The sequence below is a fragment of the Canis lupus genome, chromosome 3 (genome assembly GCF_048164855.1).
Source record: "Canis lupus baileyi chromosome 3, mCanLup2.hap1, whole genome shotgun sequence".
NCBI lineage: Eukaryota > Metazoa > Chordata > Mammalia > Carnivora > Canidae > Canis > Canis lupus.
In genome coordinates this window covers 47612228-47630556 of record NC_132840.1, presented here as the reverse complement: position 1 = coordinate 47630556, position 18329 = coordinate 47612228, and the positions used below count along the sequence as shown (strand labels likewise).

Here is an 18329-nt window from a genome sequence, read left to right as displayed (position 1 = left end):
TAGCCCCACAAAACCTGTTACAATTCACTCCTATATGGCACACTTCCTCCAGGAAGCCACCCCGGGACTCGGAAGCCCCAGCTGGGATTCAAATCCAGGCTCTGCACTTACAGCTGTGTAAGCCCAGGGCAAGCTGCTGCCCCTGGAGAACAAGCTGCTGTGGAGATGGCCCCGCACCAACCCTGGCACCTAGGAGGGGCTCAGCGAACACCTGCTGCCACTCCTCGGCCCCACGCCAAGGCCCGTCCACCCCTGCCTTCCAAGGAAACCAACAGTATACCCGGCTACCTTGCTCTCACAGGGGAACCTCCCTGCCACCCCAGAAGTCACAAGGGCCTTCTAAGAATTCTGCCACCAGGCCCAGCCTCAGGAGGTGTCACATCTGGGGCCCATGGCCCCCGGCCAACCCTCCAGGGCAGAGACCACCTGGAGGTCCCCACATTCTCCTCTGCACCCCACACCTGGGCCTGCTTTCCACAGCCCAGGCTCCACCCATCCTCTGATCACCAGGCTTGCTGCTGGCCCCGGACAACAGAGTTCAGCAAACTTACACAACTGTCCTCAGTCTGAACAAGAACTGTTTTCACTCTTTATTTTGAAAGGAGAGCCGAGACCAGGGGCTTCGAAAAAACGTACAGAAACCAAACACCAAAGCCTCCACTCCAGGTGTCTGTGTGGGCCCTGGGTCCTGGGGTCTGTGTTGGGCAGGGGCTGCCCTGGGAGGGCAGGACTTCAGGACTCCTGGGGCTAAGGAGGGCATGAGCTGGGGCTTACAGCCACCATGGAGCAGCCCTGGGGCAGGGCAGAGGGTCTATCCCAGGAGGGCCCCTCCCTGACTGCCAGAGAGGCCGGCAGGCACTGAAGGCACAAGGTGCCCCAACAGAAACCAGTTTCCAGGGCCCCGGACAGGCTCGGCTCCTAGCCCAGCACTGAGCAAGCCGTCTGCATTAGGCTCTGGCTACAGGGTAGGGCACAGGCCCAGGGTTCTAAACACAGAACCCCCATCTGAGAGGCCAGTCTCATGGGAAATGCCACCAGACTGGCCAAAGTCCCCCAACCATGTCCCTCTGCCCCAATACACTCTTCATCATCTGCCTACTGAAGAAACTTCCAGAAACAGCAGAGACTTGAGAGACCCCTTCCTGGGGTGTATGTATTTGTATGTATTTCCTGTTTGGGCTTTGGTGTGTCTGGCTGGGTCCGACTCCTGGGGACACAGGGTGGGCAGGCAGGGGGCCCAGCAGGAGGCACTACTTCTTGACAATCTGGATGACATCCTCATGTTCCATGGTGTGGGTCAGGCCCACCCGCTGCGGGCTGTACTTGGTGCTGGTGCCCTGGGTGAGGAACAAAGGGGACACATCAGCCTCTGTAAGGAGCAAGGCCAAGCCTGGTATAGCTACTACAGGAAGAAGGTGGGCCGGTGTAGGTGTGCCTACACCCCAGAATGCCAGAGACTGAAGTGGGGGGTCCTGGCACTGGCAGACTGCCCTCATTCTGGGGGATGTCCCCAGTGGTCTGGCCACCCCTGGATCCCAAAGTGAGAGAGGCAGTGGGGGCCAGCAGGTACACCCCGTGAGCTGGGACACCATGCAGAGCAGCATGAATGCCCTGCTCCTGCCCGGTGCAGGGGCGATGCTGGGCATGCCCCCCGCCCATCTCCTGCCCAGAGACTCACCCACACCAGCGCGTACTTGAACTGGCTGGCGAGCGACCGGTGGATGCGGTGGCACTGGAGGGTGGGAGAGAGTGACAGTGAGAGGAGTCTCTACCCGAGCCCACTGAGCTTGGCCACATGCCCCAGCCCGAGGATGTGCTGAGAAGTAGCAATTCCCCAGGCAGATGCTCAGGCCTTGTGAAGACCACAGGCAGGTTGTTCATGGCTGGAGGCCTTTTTGATGCTCCCACTCCCAGGGTGGCCCAAAGGCTGTGGTGCCCGTTAGGAGTATTCTCGAAGCCTCTGAAGGAGGTCTGATCTGGCTGTCAGCAGCCTTCCGCTGGCCTTAGCTGACTGACAGCCCTGACAGATGCTCCCTTCAGGTGGTGGTGGTGGGGGGGGGGGGGGGGGTTCAGGATATCTCACCTCAGCCTGCAGTCACCACACCAGGTCATGGGACCTGGAGCCTCCACCCAAGGCATCATCCACCCCTACCACAGGAATCCCAGAGCTCTTAAAGGAAGCTGGAAGCAGGGGACTTGGAGGGGCAGCCAGATCTTCTCCCGAGTCCAGGGCGCCCCTGGTTGCAGAGTGGAGCAGGCGCAGTGGAGGGGGGCTGGGGAGAAGGCCATGAGGTGTGGCCTCTCCTCCCACATGCCTGCAAGCCTTATAGGTCCTGGTCAGAACCCCGACGCCTCAGCCCAGCTCCTGTGGGGACGCTGAGCCTGTAGGAACCTTTCCTGAGCAGAAATCGGCACCCACCTGCTCTGGGCCTCCTCCAGCTGGCCATGGTGGGCTGGACCCCGCTGCCAGCCATGAGCACAGATACCCACGCAATTACTTCCAACACTATTTTCTAGATCAGCACCAACAAAACTAAGCCCACTGGGAAGATTCACAAAGCAAGGCTGCAGTCACAGGGATCCTCCTGGTACCCTGACAGCTTTGGGAGCACTGGGCTGGCACTTACATCCTCGAGGTGGTCAGGGCGTGCACTCCCCAGTTTGCCACAGGCCCCATCATGCCTTGGCATATGCGACACTAAGGTCAAGTATTATCAGTAGGGGCCGTTTACCCAGGAACCTGGAGAGCATCGCTTCTCTGTACTTGTGTCTCTAGCAATGGGGACAGTGGAAGGTCATCTGAGGCCATCTTTCCTACTATAGGAGAGATCATATTGTTGATGATGGAAAGACTCCTCCTCTGTGCCCACTGCGCCTCTCACTCCCCAGAGCTCTGCAAAGTCCTCTCTGCTTTGGGGGCTTATGGCCCTCAACTGTTTTGGAGGCAAGGCTATCGTCAACTCTCACTGAATACATACCGGGGCCTAGGCTGGGTGCATTACAAAGGCCCTGGGGCTGGGGGTCACTTACTCCCAGAAGAGGAAACTGAGGCACAGGGAGGCTGATACAGTATGGGGGAGATGGGGTATGACCCTGGGTCTGCCTGGCTCCAATGCTACCTGGTTCATCTATTTTGGGTCCCTGGTGTCAACATCTAGGCAGGCCTTCTCACATACCCTGTGGCAGCTGGGATAGGTGGGTGCCCCAGGAGGGAGGCATCTGTGGGGAGGAACCTGTGAGCAGGGAGGAGGTGACCACTGAAGAGCAAAGCCTCTCTGGAATAGAGTCCAGGCTCTGGAGCCAAGCCCCTGAAGCCCCTCTCCACCCACTGGGCCCTTCTCACCCTTGGGTCTCTAGTACCTCCTGCCTCTGACCCTTTGTGTAGCAGATGACCAACAGCCAGCATTCCCCACATTCGCTCCTGCCTCTGGGCCTTTGTACCTCTTATTCCCCCTGCCTAGAAAACCATTCTCCTGCTTTCTCCCACTTTTCTTTCTGCAAGTGGCTGAAGCCCTACATGCTTGTGGACAAGAAGCCAGGGCCTGACAGTGTGGAGGGAATGGAAGTAGCCACAGGTGTAGGGTAAGCCCACAGAGGGCCAGCACATGGGGACATCTCAGTCACAGGTTCTGACACAGGCTTGTAAGGACCAGGATGCCCCCACAGAGCTCCTTATGGGTGACCTAAGGGATGTGGCTTCTGCCAGGCACACTAGCCTTCAAGTCTGAGTCCTGCCTGTTTGTATTGGGGCATCTAGCAGGCAGGGGCCTCAGGCTGGGCTTGTTCAAAGAACGGATGTGTGAGCCCAGCCTGCAGGCCAGCCCACCACCTGTCCACGGTACAGATCCTGAGAAGAAATGAGCTAGATGGAAAACAAAACCCCCAAAAACAAAGCCTTAAGATGCCTGTGTAAACTGGAACATTGTCCCAGGCTCTTGGGCCATCATCTGTTCCTGCGAGGCCCATATGCCTTCGTCAAAGATGGTGCAGGGTCACATTCTGGGGACAGGTGACATATGGGCCTGCTACAAAACTCTAGACGGGGAAATGCACCTTCAGGCCAGAGCCCCTCTGCCTCAGGACGTTTGTAAACCTTGTTCCCCTGCCTAGGAGGGCTTCTACCACCCCTAACTCTTCATGGTCAGGTCCTCCTTGGTCTACTGGCCCAATCAGGTCACCTCCCCTGAGACCATCTGGCCTCTCCGTGTAGACTCAGAGCCACTCCCTGTTCCTCTGCTTTGTTGCACTCCCCCTTTTGTGTGACTTCTTAGTTCTGGGATTGGGTGTCTGGCAACTGTTGACCCCAAAGGACCCTGTTCTGGCTGGACCTGGGGCTGCTTTGTTTACTGTCGCTGTCAGTAAATGTGCATGGAGTGCAAAAAGCATTCAAAGCCATCCTGGGCTGGGGGGTGGGGGTGGAGGTGGGGGTGGGATGTGGGAACAGGGAGGGCTGCAGGAGGCTGACTGGGGGACAGGAAGCCAGTAGGGGCCAAGGGCATGGAGGTGGCAACTCTGAGCTGTAGGCCAGCAATGGGGTAACACACCTCAGAGGTAACACAGAAATGCCCCGGGGCAGAGTCCCCGAACAGCTGTGGCTCTGCCAGGTGCTTCACATGCTGGCCCTCATCCAAGGCTACCCCCTAGCCACCACTGCAGTAGGCAGTATCATCGCTGCCCCTGAGGGAGGCCTGGAGGCTCGCAATGCAGGTAGGAAGGGTAGCTGGGATACCACCCCAGGTCTAATTCCCGAGCCCACCCATAGCCACTCTGCTAAGGCCGCAGGTGTCACCCAGGTCAGCTGAGGGCTGGGAGAACCTTCAGCAAAAGCCCGCAGGGGGATCGGAGACCTCCCTGACCTGCTGTCCGCACAAGTGTCAGCAACTCACCACATGCTCCACGGAGGCCCCCTTCCGGAGGATGATGGCATCTGTGAAGTCTGGCCTCTCTGCAAAGGTAGAGATGGGGATGGGGGAGGGGGGCAGGGAGGCAGCCACAGCCGTGACCCCAAGCTGCTGTGCGGTTGCCTTCCATCAGTGGGCAGAGGCCCTTCCAGGCCTCAGCCTTGGCTTAACCTTCCCCTCACCATTTGGCACACCCTCGCTACAGATCCTTCTGCAGTGTTCTGCAACCTTGACTTTAACATGGAAAATCAACATGAATCCAAGTCCAGGACTCAGACAGCCTGCAACCCCTTCAGCCACGAGAGCCCTAAGTCCAGCCACGTGGAGCATGTGGACAGAACTCGTAAGACATGACAGCGGCTGGCAACCAGTCAGGGGCACCTGCAGCAACTCCCTTGCTGACAAGGTCAAGGCCACGCAAACTGCCAGAACTCAGTCACAAGGTCACAGGTTGTGTGAGGTGTGCCATCGGGGGGCGGGGACATGGTGAAGGTTCCTTTGTATTCACATGCCTCAAGTCCTCAAGTCCTGACCCAGGGAGCTTGCTCCTGCTAAGGGAGGCTGGAAGGGGGATTATTACTGTAGACCATGGGGAACCACAGGATGGCCTCTAGCCCACAGCCCTCCCCCTCCGCCCCCCACCGGAGGCATCCTCAAGACCAGCAGCCCCAGAAAGTGACATTCTTTACTGTAAAGGCTCAGCTCAGGTCTCCAGCATCCCAGGGCAGAGGGCAGTGCCAGCTCTGAGATGGGAGAAAAGCTGTGATCTGTACAGGATGAGCTGAGCCAGAGGCACTGCGCTATGCGCAGAGCCTGGCAGCCTTCTAGGGACGGTGACTCAGCCTGTTTCTTGGGCCACACGCCGCCTAACTCACGTCCTCTCTTCTTAGTGTAGATGCAGGTCAGGGCCAAGTACTCCCAAAGCATCTCAAGCAAGTAGTCCAGGTTCAGCTTCATGCCGCAGCTGCCAGGGAGGAAGGTGACCAGTCAGAGCAGACACCATGGGCTCAGTGACTAGGGCTCCCTGCTTTCTCACTCTTACAGAGGACAATCTCCCTCTGGCTGGCCTGGGCACAGGGGCCAGCATGGCCCAGCTGGCACCCGTGGGGAACCAAGCCCGCAGATCTGGTGGCAGCTTGACACTTCAGCTGCCAGCGCTCTTAGTCACAACCACGATCACCCCCAGGAGAGGCAGCTGAGCTCTGTGGAGAGCCCAGGACAGGGCGCCTGGAGGGGGCCTTCCCTCCCGACAGCTGCCGAGAGAAACCGACAGGCATACGGTGATGGGACGGCCCCCCGCTTGATTGTGTGCAGTGGCATGACCTTGAGTGGGTCCTCTGACCTCCACTGATGTGTGGTGAGCACAGCAGGGGAAGGTGTGATGTGGATGTGACCTCATGCCCTGAGGACCAGCCTGTCCTCTGGCAGCCCCTGCAGGGAGCCTGGGATGCAGCAGCAGGAGAAAACTGAGGCAGTCCTTCAGAAAGGACGGCTGCTCTCTGTTGCTCTTGGCGGTAGCTGGCAGTGCCCAGGAGATGGTCCAGGACTCTTACCCTTCATTTGCACGAGTAACCCCCAATTGGTCACTCAGCACCCTGCTCCCCGTAAGCCAAGCCTCACTGTGAGGCTACAGAGTGCCTTGTCTGAGCTGGGCAGCCAGCAGAGCGAAGCCTGCAACTCAGGCTGCTCCAAGCGAGGAATCTGCAGGGTTGGTGAGGAGTGAACCAACAGCGGTCAGCCGGCCGTGCAGGTGGCACTCCCAGGACCCCCCGCCCCCAGAAAGGCCAGGGCAGGGCCTGGACAGCCCCAACCCCGCTGAGGACTTCAGCCGTAGTAGAAGCCCCTCAGCTGTGGTGGAAGCCCCACAGCCGCACCTTCCAGAGGATCAGGAGCAGCTGGCTCAGTCTTAGGGTTTCTGAGGTCTGAGATTAACTACTAGCCTTCAAAGCCTCTTAACAATTAACCATCTACCTTGGTGGTACTATTTACCTTCTTTTTTCTTAACCAGAGCCCACCCCACATCACTCACTCTTCCCGGGCTGATCCAGACCCAGGGGCAGGTCAAAGCCGTTACTGAGATCATCCCCTTTGCCCTGTGAGGCATGGGAGATGGGGATTTGCCTGGCCAAGGTGGCCGGGAAGCCTGACCAGCTTGCACACACAGGACAGCAGGGCAGCCAGGTGCTGGGAGCCTTACCTGATGACCACGCTGTTGGGCTTCCGGGCCAGGCGATCCACTTCTTCCATTGAGATCTGGTCGATTTTGTTATAAACCTGGGATTGAGAAGGTGGAGGTAGGAGTTGGGGAAGGAAAGAAACAAAGAAGTGCAGGAAACAGGTCCCCAGATGCCTCGGCGCAGGCCACAGTTCCTCCTTGTGCGCCTCGGCCCTCTGCCCTTGTTGCCTCAAGGATGGGGAAAGGCTGCAGGGGCCTGAGGCCACTGTCCAACCCCAGCAGGGAAGGCTGGGCTAAAACCCCAGGGTCAGGCTAAACAGGTCTGCAAGCCTCACGCAGCCCCCAGGGGAGGAGGGGGTAGCTCCAGGCTCTTTCTGCTCCTCTGGGAAGCCCCAGGCAAGCTCCCCTCCCACACGCACACCCTGGGGGCTGGTGCCACTTACATATAAGCAAGGCATGTACACGCGGTTGCCTACAATCACATCAATGAATTCGTCCGGGGAGCAGTCTTCTCGGAACAGCACCTCCGCGTTGAAGATCTCTGAGGGGCTCTGATTAAGGGCCACCTGTCCACCAGCAGCCCCTTGTGAGGCTATGTCCCCACTGGAAAGGCCAGCCAAGAAACTGCGCCGTAAGGGACCTCAGAGGTCATCTGCTTTGGAGGTTTTGTAAGATGGTAAAGTTTGGGGAACGCCCTCATTTTTTTTTCAAAAGCAACCACACTGTATAAGGTTTCAATCAGTGCAATCTTCACTGTTGGGCAAGAAGAAAAGCGTACTTGCCCAAAATCTCAGTGGAACTCCAGGCTTCAGTGCCAGGAGTGCTGCCTGCAAGCACTGGTCTAACCCACCTTCCCGCGTGCAAAGCTCTCCTCTGGAGGCCACCTTGCCTCTGCCTGCACAGCTGTGGTGACAGGGGGCTCAGAACCTTACAGACAGACTGTCCCATGGTACGTTCTTCATATGCTGAGCTCCTCTGCCTCTGGGGCCCTGTCCTGTCTTCCAGGGCCCTCCAGAGACTCACCTGGCCCCCAACGTTACTTTAGCGGTGAACAGCCAGGCCCCGGGGTCTGAGGCCTGCTCAGGCTAGGAACCCTGTCCTTAGGGGCTGTTTCCCTCACTAGTCTCATCTCCCTTCTAGATGTGACTCGCTGCCGATGCCTAGAACCTGGCAGGGAGTCAGGAAGCCACTGCTGAGTACACAGCTGTGGCCCAGCTAGCCTGCAGCTTGGTAAGCACAGAGGCAAGGGGGACAGAAAGTGCCCTGTGTCACTGGGCTGCAGGTTTCCTAGCAGCTGCTCAGGTGGATGCGGGGTGGCTTGGGGTGTGTATGCTAGCATCCTGGGCCACCAAGGCTGCCTTCTCACACTGCCCCTCCCTGGCTGCTTTTGAAAAGGATACTGTACTCGTGCAAAATCAGCTGCACCAGCTTTTCTGAGCACTGGGTCAGTGTGACTGTTGAGTTAAAGGAGATGCCACCACCTTTCTTGGGCTGGAGGAGAAGAGAGGAAGGGGGAGCTGCTCACAAAGGGGCAGCTGCAATAGTCCCAAAGCTGCCCAGGCCTGGCCTGCAGGTGAGAGGGCCTCACCTTGAAGTAGATGTTGGGCTTGTGTTTGTTCAGGCGGATGCCTACGGATTCCAGTTCTTTCTCCAGCAGAGACCTGGGTAGAGTCCCCATGAGCCTTCACAGGCACCCAGGGGCCGGATGAACGGCTTCCACGGTACATAGGAAGCCCCTCCCACCCAAAGGGAGACCAACACCTTCCTACCCACCATTAGGAACCCAGAACAACCTAACAACCGAGCTGCTGAGGTGGAACCTCTGGACCTTCTGTCTAGTCCAAGGGGAGTTTGGCTGAGTCTGCAACTGGCATGCAGAGGGAGGCCTGGTGTGCCCTTAGCCAGCAGGTCAGGGCATGAATAAGGCTTCTGTTGCCTAGGGCTGGGCTCCTGGTGGGTTCTGGGCAGCAACTGAGGCACCTCAGCCTCTGTGGGCAGGAGCCAGAGCCAGGATGGCCTGTGCCAGCAAGGGGCTGGTGGCACAGGCTTCTACCGGCATGGCACACCACAGTCTTTGGTCTCCAGACATTACCATGCTACATGTAAGCCTCTCAGAGAAATGTTCCAGGCTGACTGCACAGGGTTAGCCTGGGGACAGGCCTGCCGCTGCTCCCACATGTAAGAGGCCCAAGCACCCCCTGGACCACCCATCATGAGTTCAGAGACAGAGCAGCTGGAGCTGCGGTGTCCCATGACCACGCCCAGGGACCTCCCCAGATGTATTAGCCTGCCCCCTGTACCACCCTGCAGACCTCTGCACTTCTCCCTTGGTGGCGTCCAGCATCATGATGACGACGTCAGCCGTGCGCGCCACAGCAATCACCTGCCGGCCACGGCCTTTCCCTGGACCAGTGGAAGGGACATGGTCATACAGTGACAGAGGAACACCCCACGTGACCCCCACCAGCCCACGGGGCCCCAGACTCCTGTCCTTTATGGTGCCACCATTGTCTCTGCCATATGCCACCCCTGGGCTGGGATCTCCTTGGCATTGCTCTGTAATCCATGTGCCCTTTCACTCACGGACACTTGTTATAGAAAGTAATCTGACATCACCACCTTATGAGAGGTAACATTCTCCCCCTGCTACTACTGTGAGGCAGGCCTCATGCTAAGTGCTTCATGAACATTTCTTCACTTAATCCTCAAAACTACCCTATACAGGCAGCATAATCATGCCCATTTTACAAACGAGAAAACCAAGACCTGGTTCAGAGATACTCAATCACTTGCCCAAGATCACAAAGCTACGGATCCCTGGGTGGCTCAGCGGTTGAGCATCTATCTGCCTTTGGCTCAGGGCATGATCTCAGAGTCCCAGGATCGAGTCCCACATCAGGCTTCCAGCATGGAGCCTGCTTCTCCCTCTGCCTGTCTCTGCCTCTCTCTCTGTGTGTCTCTCATGAATAAATAAAATCTTAAAAAAAAAAAAATCACAAACCTAGTGGGGTATTAGGATTTCAACATGTGTACCCTTTCTAGAATCAGATGATATAATCTACCCCCACTCCAAGGGCTATAGAAAAGATCACACAAGTGATCCCTGGGTGGTGCAGCGGTTTAGCGCCTGCCTTTGGCCCAGAGCACGATCCTGGAGACCCGGGATCGAATCCCACGTCGGGCTCCCGGTGCATGGAGCCTGCTTCTCCCTCTGCCTATGTCTCTGCCCGCCCCCCCCCCCCCACTCTCTCTCTCTCTCTCTGTGACTATCATAAATAAATTAAAAAAAGAAAAAAAAAAGTTTGAGAAAAGATCACACAAGACACCCTAAGGAAGAGGTACTTTAGCAACTGCCACATAAAGATCAGACTCTGTGGTTATTCGACCACCAGAGAAGTCAGGCACCCTGCCAAGGTCACAGCACTAGGACCTAAGTAGTATAGGTGTCAACATGACCTGCCTCACTCTTCTGAGAATGAGAGCATTGGGCTCAGTGATGCTCATGGGCCAGCTGCCTCGTGATGCTACCTGCACACTTCCCCACAGTGGCCAGACCATCCCCAGGCTCCCCAATGCTAGCTGGGACAGCAGGTTCCTGGGGGACCAGCACCACTCCCCCTGCTCCAATCCAAGCAGGCAAGACTTCACCCTGATGAGGACAGAGGGTAAGGGAGGGTGCAGAGGAGATAATGGCAACTAGACCCCTAGGGAGGAGGCCCTGATGCCCGGCCAAGCTGGAGCCACAGAGCCACAGAAATGGGTGCCAAGCCTGGCTCTGCCACTTAGTGGGTGAACAGTGGTTTAGGGCAGACCTTTTACCTATCATCCCCAACATTCCTCCCGGCTATGAAAAGGAAATGCTGACACTTGCTAAGTAACAGGGCTATCTGAGGTTGAGACAATGGCCAGCACACAGCCTGGCATTCGGCCAGTGCCAGATAACCATTAGCTGGTTACCGTCTCTATGAGGCTGCAGGCCCCACCACCTGCCACCAGACGCCATAGGCATGTTCCCATCTCAAAAAACAAAAACAAAATGACAAAGGCCAGGGCTCCTGGACCAGGAGCATGGTCTGAGCTAGCCAGCTGATAAGTGTCCATTCCTTGCAGGGGATCCTCCAGGGGTGTGGGGGAGACCATGGAATAGAAGAGGGAATTCAAACCTGTCAGGTGAGCTATGTGACCTTGGGCAAATCACTTTAGCAAACTGGGCCTCAGTTTCCTCGGCTTTAAGATGGGACCAGCCAGGACCATATGAGGTCAGAGGCCCTGAAGTCCACAGCACGGAGCAGTAGGAGAGGTGTGAGCCTCCCCCTACCCCATCAAGCCCCCAGCCATGTCTGATTTTCACAATACACCCAACATCCTCTAGAAGACGGCGAGCTGGGGTGCCGAGATCCACCCGGGATCCCACACGCCTGTCCCCATATCCTACCTTGTGCTGCACCTTCGATGATCCCAGGAAGGTCCAGGAGCTGGATATTGGCTCCTTTATACTAGGATGTGGAAGAGAAGGTCAGGTAAGGAGGAGTCACTGTAGGAAGGGTCTGCCTCACCCCAAGACACCTACAACAGCCTGCACTTCAGGGGTTGTGGGAAACCCAGGGCCTGGTCTCTGGGGCCAGGTCACCATTTCAGCCTGGTAAAGACCATATCCTGAGAGCTGAGGAGCCACCAGGGAAGGGCTCTTGAATCTTTATGATCCTACAACACTGTTCACTGGTAACAGTACTTCACAAAAAACTCTCTTCATCAGGGAGGCTCCGGGCCATGGAACCCCAGCTACCCCAGGCTCTGAAGCTTCATAGAAGATGGAGGGATCCAGCCAACCAGCAACAAGTGACCCAAGCTGGGATGGTGTGGGACGGTGGAACATAAAGGGGTCCAAGGGAGAGCTGCCATGGGCTGGCCCGATTCCCAGAACCAATCAGGATTCCAGGACCAGCTGGGCATCTCTGGGGTCTCGGCAGCCAGAATCCTCAGAAGGACCAGTGCTTAAGGGCAAAGCAGCTCAGTTCAGAGCCTTTCCCCTCCATGGGGACACCCACACATGATGTCCATACTCACAACTGCAAACCCAAGCACATACCCTTTCCCTTCTGGAATCCAACACACCCCAACTTACTTCAATGACCCCAGGGATACATGTCAGGGTTGTGAATTCATAGGATGCGGCTTCGCTGGCTGTGGAGGTCATGAGACTCAAGAAAGTGGACTAGGAGAGAAAGGAGGTCATTGCAGTGAGGAGTCTTGTCCCAGCCTCCCAGGAGAATCCCCATGGGCCAGGAGCCTGCTGGATGTAGGCTGCACAGAGACTCCCTCCTCAGCCTCAGCATGGGGACCTGGGGTAGTTATAAAGAAAACAGGAGCTGGAAATGTCACCTCTGGCCCTGCCCAGGGCAACAGGGTACCAGAGGGCCACTCTGTTCCTCAGAGGCCTCAAGGCCTGTCTCAGGGGGCATGCAGGGTACTGGTTTCTAAATCAGGGCCCCCTCCCTAGCTCTACCAAACCCTCCAGCCCCGCCTGGACCCCAGAGAGCTTCCAGCAGGCAACAGCCCATGGCACCCAAAGTGGCTGCTCACCCAGGGAGGGGTGAAATGTGCAAGGAGACAGATGTGGTCTGAGACAGAGCCAGATGGCAGGACAAGGTGTTGCAAGGCAGGAAGGGGTAAGATGGGAAGGATCTGAAGGATCTAGGAAGGATGGGAACACTCAGGCCACAGTTCACTGTGGGACCAGAGCCGTGCCTTGGCTGAGAGTTAGAGAGACCTGGCTTCCCTGGGCAAGAAACTTCTTCCTCTGAGTTTCTGAGTCCTTCAAGTACATGCTGGCCATCTGCTCGGTCCCCACCATGTGGGGATACGTGGGGTTAAAGGAGGTGATAAGGCACATGGTGTGCCAAGCCAGAGCATGGCGAGACCCTAGCAACGGATGTAGTAGCCCCGAAGGCCAGCAAAGCAATGGGCAGAGCCAGAAGGGGAAGTAACCCAGCCCTGCCCCCGCCCCCATCCTCATCAGCAGAGCACCAGGAACAAAAAGCCTGGGATGCAGTTTTTTTTTTTTTTTTTTTTTTTTTTTTTTGGGATGCAGTTTTGACAGGGCCACCTGGACCCTGTCTCTCTGGCAACCAGGAAGGCTGGGAGTACATCTCACTTACATACCCTCAGGATATGAAAGAAACACTGGCCTCAAAACCAGAAACTCTCTGCCCTAGGGGCCTCTCAGAAACTTCAGGCAAAGATAAAAACCCAGTAGGGTAGACAAGTATGGGCAGGTGGCGTGGCCCAGAGAGCAACGGCTGCTGAGACACCGAGTGACCATTGCCAGAGGCCCACAGGATGACACCCCGATCCCGTCTGGCCTCTGTAGGGAGGAGACCTGGGTCTTGGCAAAAAAAGTGCTTCTCCCAGCCTGGGCTTGGAGAAGAAGTCCTTGGCAGGCTGGAAGTAAAATCAAGAAAAGGTGGAAACTGATTGAGTCCATACCAATGCCCGAAGAATTAAAGCCTAAAAACACTCACCTGTCACCCTGCGGGACAGCTCTGATCCCAACATCTTTCCGGTCATTTAAGGGCAACACATAAGCACTTGTCCTGCCTTTCTGGGAACTTTTTCAGGCTAACCAAAGGGCCCACACTGATGAGAGAAGTGCTACTCCCCAGAGGAACATCAACTAATTAGTGAGAACGGAAGAAGAGAACTCGAAAATTGACGTGTTACAATCGCTAACAAAACTCCCAGGCAAGGAACAGTCGCTGGTGTCAAGGTCACTAAGAAGATGCAGACAGGGCCTGACTTCCACACACCACTGTAGTAACACCTTGCAGGGGACGTTCCAGTTGGCAGGGGTGGGGGGTGGGGGGGGAGTGGCTAACGTAACCATGCAGAAAGAAGGAGACAGGGTATCCCCCCTTTAACCCAGGGGCTTTGGAAATGCAACCAGCAGTCAGGGCTTTTTCAGGCATGGTACAAAATGAGGTCCACTGCATCTCCTCTGTGGAACCTGGCCACAAGTCCCGGTTTCTACCTGACAATCATGTTTGGAAGACAACCTGCTTCCTCCCCAAGGTCCATGCTGACCATCACTGACCTTACCCACAGAGGGAAATCCAATCAGTGCCACACGGGCATCACCCGACTTCATGACATCGAAACCCTCTCCTTTGGATGAGGCTGATTTGGATGGTTCCAGAAGCTGCGCCCGATACTTGGCGAGTTTTGCTTTCAGGAGGCCCAGATGATACTCAGTGGCTAAAGGACATAAAGCAAGATGGAAGGTAAGTATCCAGGGTAGCCAAGCCCCAAGGGTCAGGTGCACCCCCTTATACAACCAAATGTTGGCTGGGGACACCTGAACCAGATCAGGAAAGAGAATGCCCCTCTGCTTTGAATGTCCCCTTAGCCTCTCAGTTCATTTAGGATAAAAGCTAGTCTCCTTGAGACCACATGACCCCAAGTCAGTGGTTCTCAAAGAGGGGCAACACCAGATCCTGGGGGAGTCTAGGGGTATATTCTGTTGTCCAGGTGATGGTGAAGTCCCCATTGGCATTGATCAGGCAGGAGCCAGGGAAGCCCGCAGCCTTACAAAGTGTGAGTCAGTGTGGCACAGCCATGAATCGTCCCATATTCCATAGGACTTTTCATAGCCCTGAGACACCTGCAGAGGGAAAACCTGGGTTAGATCACTGGGGCCTAGAGCCTAATTCCATTTCACATAAAAGCACAGGACCTTTTTTTTTTAACAGTGTGAAGGAACACTGAAATTTCCAGGAATACAACTACTGTGTACGTCAAGGAAAGACTCTAGCATGTTTTGTTTGAAACTTTTATCTAGAAGAGCCCACTATCTTGGGATCTGCCAACAGTGGGGCATCTTATAGGGTACCTGAGTCCCCAACACAACACACGGTGCACTGAGCTGCATCGTGGCTGCCACATACCCAGGGATTCTGGCCAGAGGTGCAAACATCTCACTGCTTCATTATAACATCACTGCATCCTGGCTGTGCCCCAACACATGAATACTGAAATAAATGCTATTTTAATTACAAATCACTTTCCTTTTTCTCCTCCTTTGTATTATGATTAGGGCATTGATTTTTCTCAAATTCTATGTGTACAAAAGTTACACTATTGAGGGGGAGCTGCATTTCATGACAGTAAAGGAGGTGTTGCACATATCTTTCCTACATAAGCGGCTGTGGCTAGGTAACCCTAAGTCACCCTAAGTAACCCTCGCTACTTCTTCAACATCTCCCTCCCAGTCACAGTTGCTTTCTTTTTGTTTCTTCAGGGCATGCTGACACCATTCATGCCACAGGACCTTTGCATTTGCTATTCCTTCCACTTCCACCTTATCTTCCAAGAGCTGGCTCCTTCCCAACATGTAGTCCAAATGTTGTCTCTTCAAAGAGGCCTCCCTACCCAGCCGGAGGGGGCAGTGGGCAATGTCACACAGAAGTGAAGAACCCGTGCTGGACCCCACCTTGCCATTACTGGCCACGTAACTTTGTAAAAGTTATTTCATCTTCTTGTGTATTAATTTCTTATTCTGCAAAGCAGTGATGTTAGCAGGAGAAACCACTCCACTGCATTTTCATAGGGCTTACAGAAAGCATGAAGAACAATGACTGGCACACAGTAAGCACCCAGTAACAGCCGGTTGTTATTATGCTTTACAGTAACCCCCACCCTTCCTTGGGCCCTCTTGGCTTCACGATCCTGTTTATTGTCTTCATGGCTCTTATCACTATTTGGAACTATTTTGTCTCTTCCCAAATTCAAATAGGGCAGGATCCCAGCTTCCGTGGCACTGGGCAGGTAGAAATGTCCAGCAAGTTGAAGAAGTGAATTGATGGCAGCAAGACGTGCTCAAGAAGTGGTCAAGAATGGGTTCGTCTGGTCCTTTCTGTCATCCCAGCTTATAAGAATCTGAGCACCTCTGGAGGGAACGACTAGGTCTTAATCCTGAAATCACCTTTACGTCCCCTCTTCTACCACTGCCAAAGTGGCAGCATCTTTAGCCTCCCTGCTACTTTCCTTGTTTCCTTGAACTTTCTTTTAAATTTTATTTATCTATTCATGAGAGACATACAGAGACATAGGCAGAGGGAAAAGCAGGCTCCCCACAAGAAGCCTGATACAAGGCTTGATCCCAGGACCCCAGGATCACAACCTGAGCCAAAGGCAGACACTCAACCACTGAGCCACCCAGGTGCCCCTGTTCCTGGAACTTTTAAAACAGAAATCAGACTATGTCTCTCCCCTGCTTAAACCCCTCCACAAGCTCCCACTGCCTCAGAACACAACTTGGACTCTTTCCCATGAACCTACAAGGCCCTACATGATTGGCCCTCTCCTTTCCCATCACTGCACTCTGGCCCCAGACCAGAGTGGGTTTGTTCCTGCCTTGGTGAAGCTTCATTCCTCTGCCAACAGTTTTGCCACAGATTGTTGCCTGGCTGGTTCCTTCTCATTCTGGTCTCAGCTCAAATGTCCCCACCTAATGGAGGTCTTCTCTGATCATTCTGCCTCAGTAGGCCAAGCTCCCGCCCCTCACACCCTTGCTGTATCATCCTGGTTTGTCTTCACAGCATTTATTGCCGGCTGAAACAATCTTGTTTATCTGGTTATGAGTTTACAGACTATCCACTGGCAAGTCAGCTCCATGAGGCCAAGGATGTGCCTGCTGTACTCACACCTAGACTTAGTAAGGGCTTAGGGAAGATTTACATAATGAATGAAGTCCCCCAACTTCTCAGCCTCCAGAACTAAACAGGGCCAGGGAAGGATAGACACTGAGACTAGCTACCTGGTATTTCCCGCTTCCTGCCTCTGCAACCCCAGTGCAGGACTGGTCAGGCACCAGGCCTCACTCACTCCGGCCAATCGCATCACCTGTGACTCCAGACCCTCGCTCTGATCTAGATTGTTCTAGATCTAGAACTGTCCCATGAACACACCATGCTCACCCAGACTGCCATGTTTTTGCCTCAGCAGTGCCCTCATAGGGAGCACCCTCCCCTTAACCAGTTTCAAGTCCCACCTCCTCCTGAAAGCCTTCTTGGGTGTCATCATTTGTTTCACCCCATTGCTCTTCTCCAGTGAGCATCCCCAGCTCTTACAATCTGAAGTCCAGATTTGATCCTTTATTATGTGCTCTGTTGGGGGGGAGGGGTACTTTAAATACAGAGTGCTTTCCATGTGCCTAGTACTTTGCACACACTATCTAGTTTAATTTAGCTGTGAGCTGAGACAGGGATTATTGTCCCCATTTGCAGATGAGGACACTGAGGCTCAAAGAGGCGAAGTGATTCTCCAAGCTTTCACAGCAGGTATAGGTGGCGCTGGAGTTCAAACCCAGGTCCGCCAGGCTCGAGTCTTGCTGGCCTCGGTTCCCGAGATGCTGGGTGAGAGGCTGTAGCCCTCAAAGGTCTCCTGAGCTTTCCAGCACAAAGGGGCCAGCACCAACTCCCCAGGCCCGGCAGCCAGGAGACCCGGGTTTGAAGCCCGACCATGCCTCCCTCTGGCTCAGATGCTGGCTGCGTGCTGTGATTTCTCTACTCGGCCACCTGGTCTGGCACCGAGCCAATCTCACAGCGATTGATCGTCTGCAATCAGGCCAGCGCGCGGGGGCCCGGACCCCGCCCGGTCCTGCCTGCCTCGGGCGCGCTGGGAGACCTGGTCACGTCTCCGGCACTTCTCTGCTGCCTTCGAGCCCGCTTCAGCTCTAGCGCTGGAGTTGTTCCCCCATTGTACAGACAGGAAAACTGAGGCGAGCAGAAAGGAAGGCCCCGCCAGGCCGGCCCTCACCCTTGTTCTTCTGCGTCCTAGCGATCTCCTTCTCGATCTCGGAGATCTTCTCCAGGATCCCCATGGTGGCGGCGGAGCCCGGCGCACGGACAGACGCAGCAGCGACACCGGGAATTCCGCCCTCTCGGCGGCGGCGGAGCTGCGTGCGCCCGGAAGCCCACGGAGAACAGCGTCCTCGTGCGCCCGGCGCTCCGGGTTCACAGTCCGGACGGGCGACGTCGAGCGCAGTGCCAGGCACTATTGGTTCCGCCCGCTGGGCGGACGGGCTGCCCCCCTCGCCCCCCCTCCCGCGGCTCAGGGCCGGAGCGGGGCGGGGCGGGCGGGGCGGGGCTGAGCTGGGCAGGAGCCCAGCGTGGGAGACCGAGAGGGGATCTGGGGCGATGAACCCTGAACTTCAGGTTTCAAGCGCAGCTGACTCTGCTGGTGTCAAGAAGCGCTGA

The 18329-nt window shown here is 55.7% G+C and overlaps 1 protein-coding gene across 1 annotated transcript; it reads right to left on the bottom strand.

Annotated features, from left to right (window-relative positions):
* Positions 1-560: 560 nt before the first annotated feature.
* Positions 561-18078, bottom strand: DRG2 (developmentally regulated GTP binding protein 2). The gene is made up of 13 exons (XM_072820880.1): positions 17890-18078; positions 14168-14328; positions 12203-12292; positions 11513-11573; positions 9390-9480; positions 8666-8738; positions 8478-8568; positions 7521-7618; positions 7099-7175; positions 5777-5865; positions 4887-4945; positions 1679-1732; positions 561-1337 (listed from the first exon to the last, which is right to left on the bottom strand). Exons 1-13 carry the CDS (start codon positions 17951-17953, stop codon positions 1251-1253), a joined length of 1095 nt encoding a protein of 364 aa, XP_072676981.1. The 5' UTR covers positions 17954-18078; the 3' UTR covers positions 561-1250.
* Between the last annotated feature and the right edge of the window lie 251 nt (positions 18079-18329).

What these genes read in the sequence shown, in the direction of transcription:
- DRG2 (XM_072820880.1), bottom strand. Translation starts at nt 17,953, where the DNA reads ATGGGGATCCTGGAGAAGATCTCCGAGATCGAGAAGGAGATCGCTAGG. An exon ending in TAGGACGCAGAAGAACAAGG is followed by an intron (nt 14,329 to 17,889) that starts GTGAGGGCCGGC and finishes TATGTCCTTTAG; the next exon opens with CCACTGAGTATCATCTGGGC. An exon ending in GATTTCCCTCTGTGGGTAAG is followed by an intron (nt 12,293 to 14,167) that starts GTCAGTGATGGT and finishes TTTCTCTCCTAG; the next exon opens with TCCACTTTCTTGAGTCTCAT.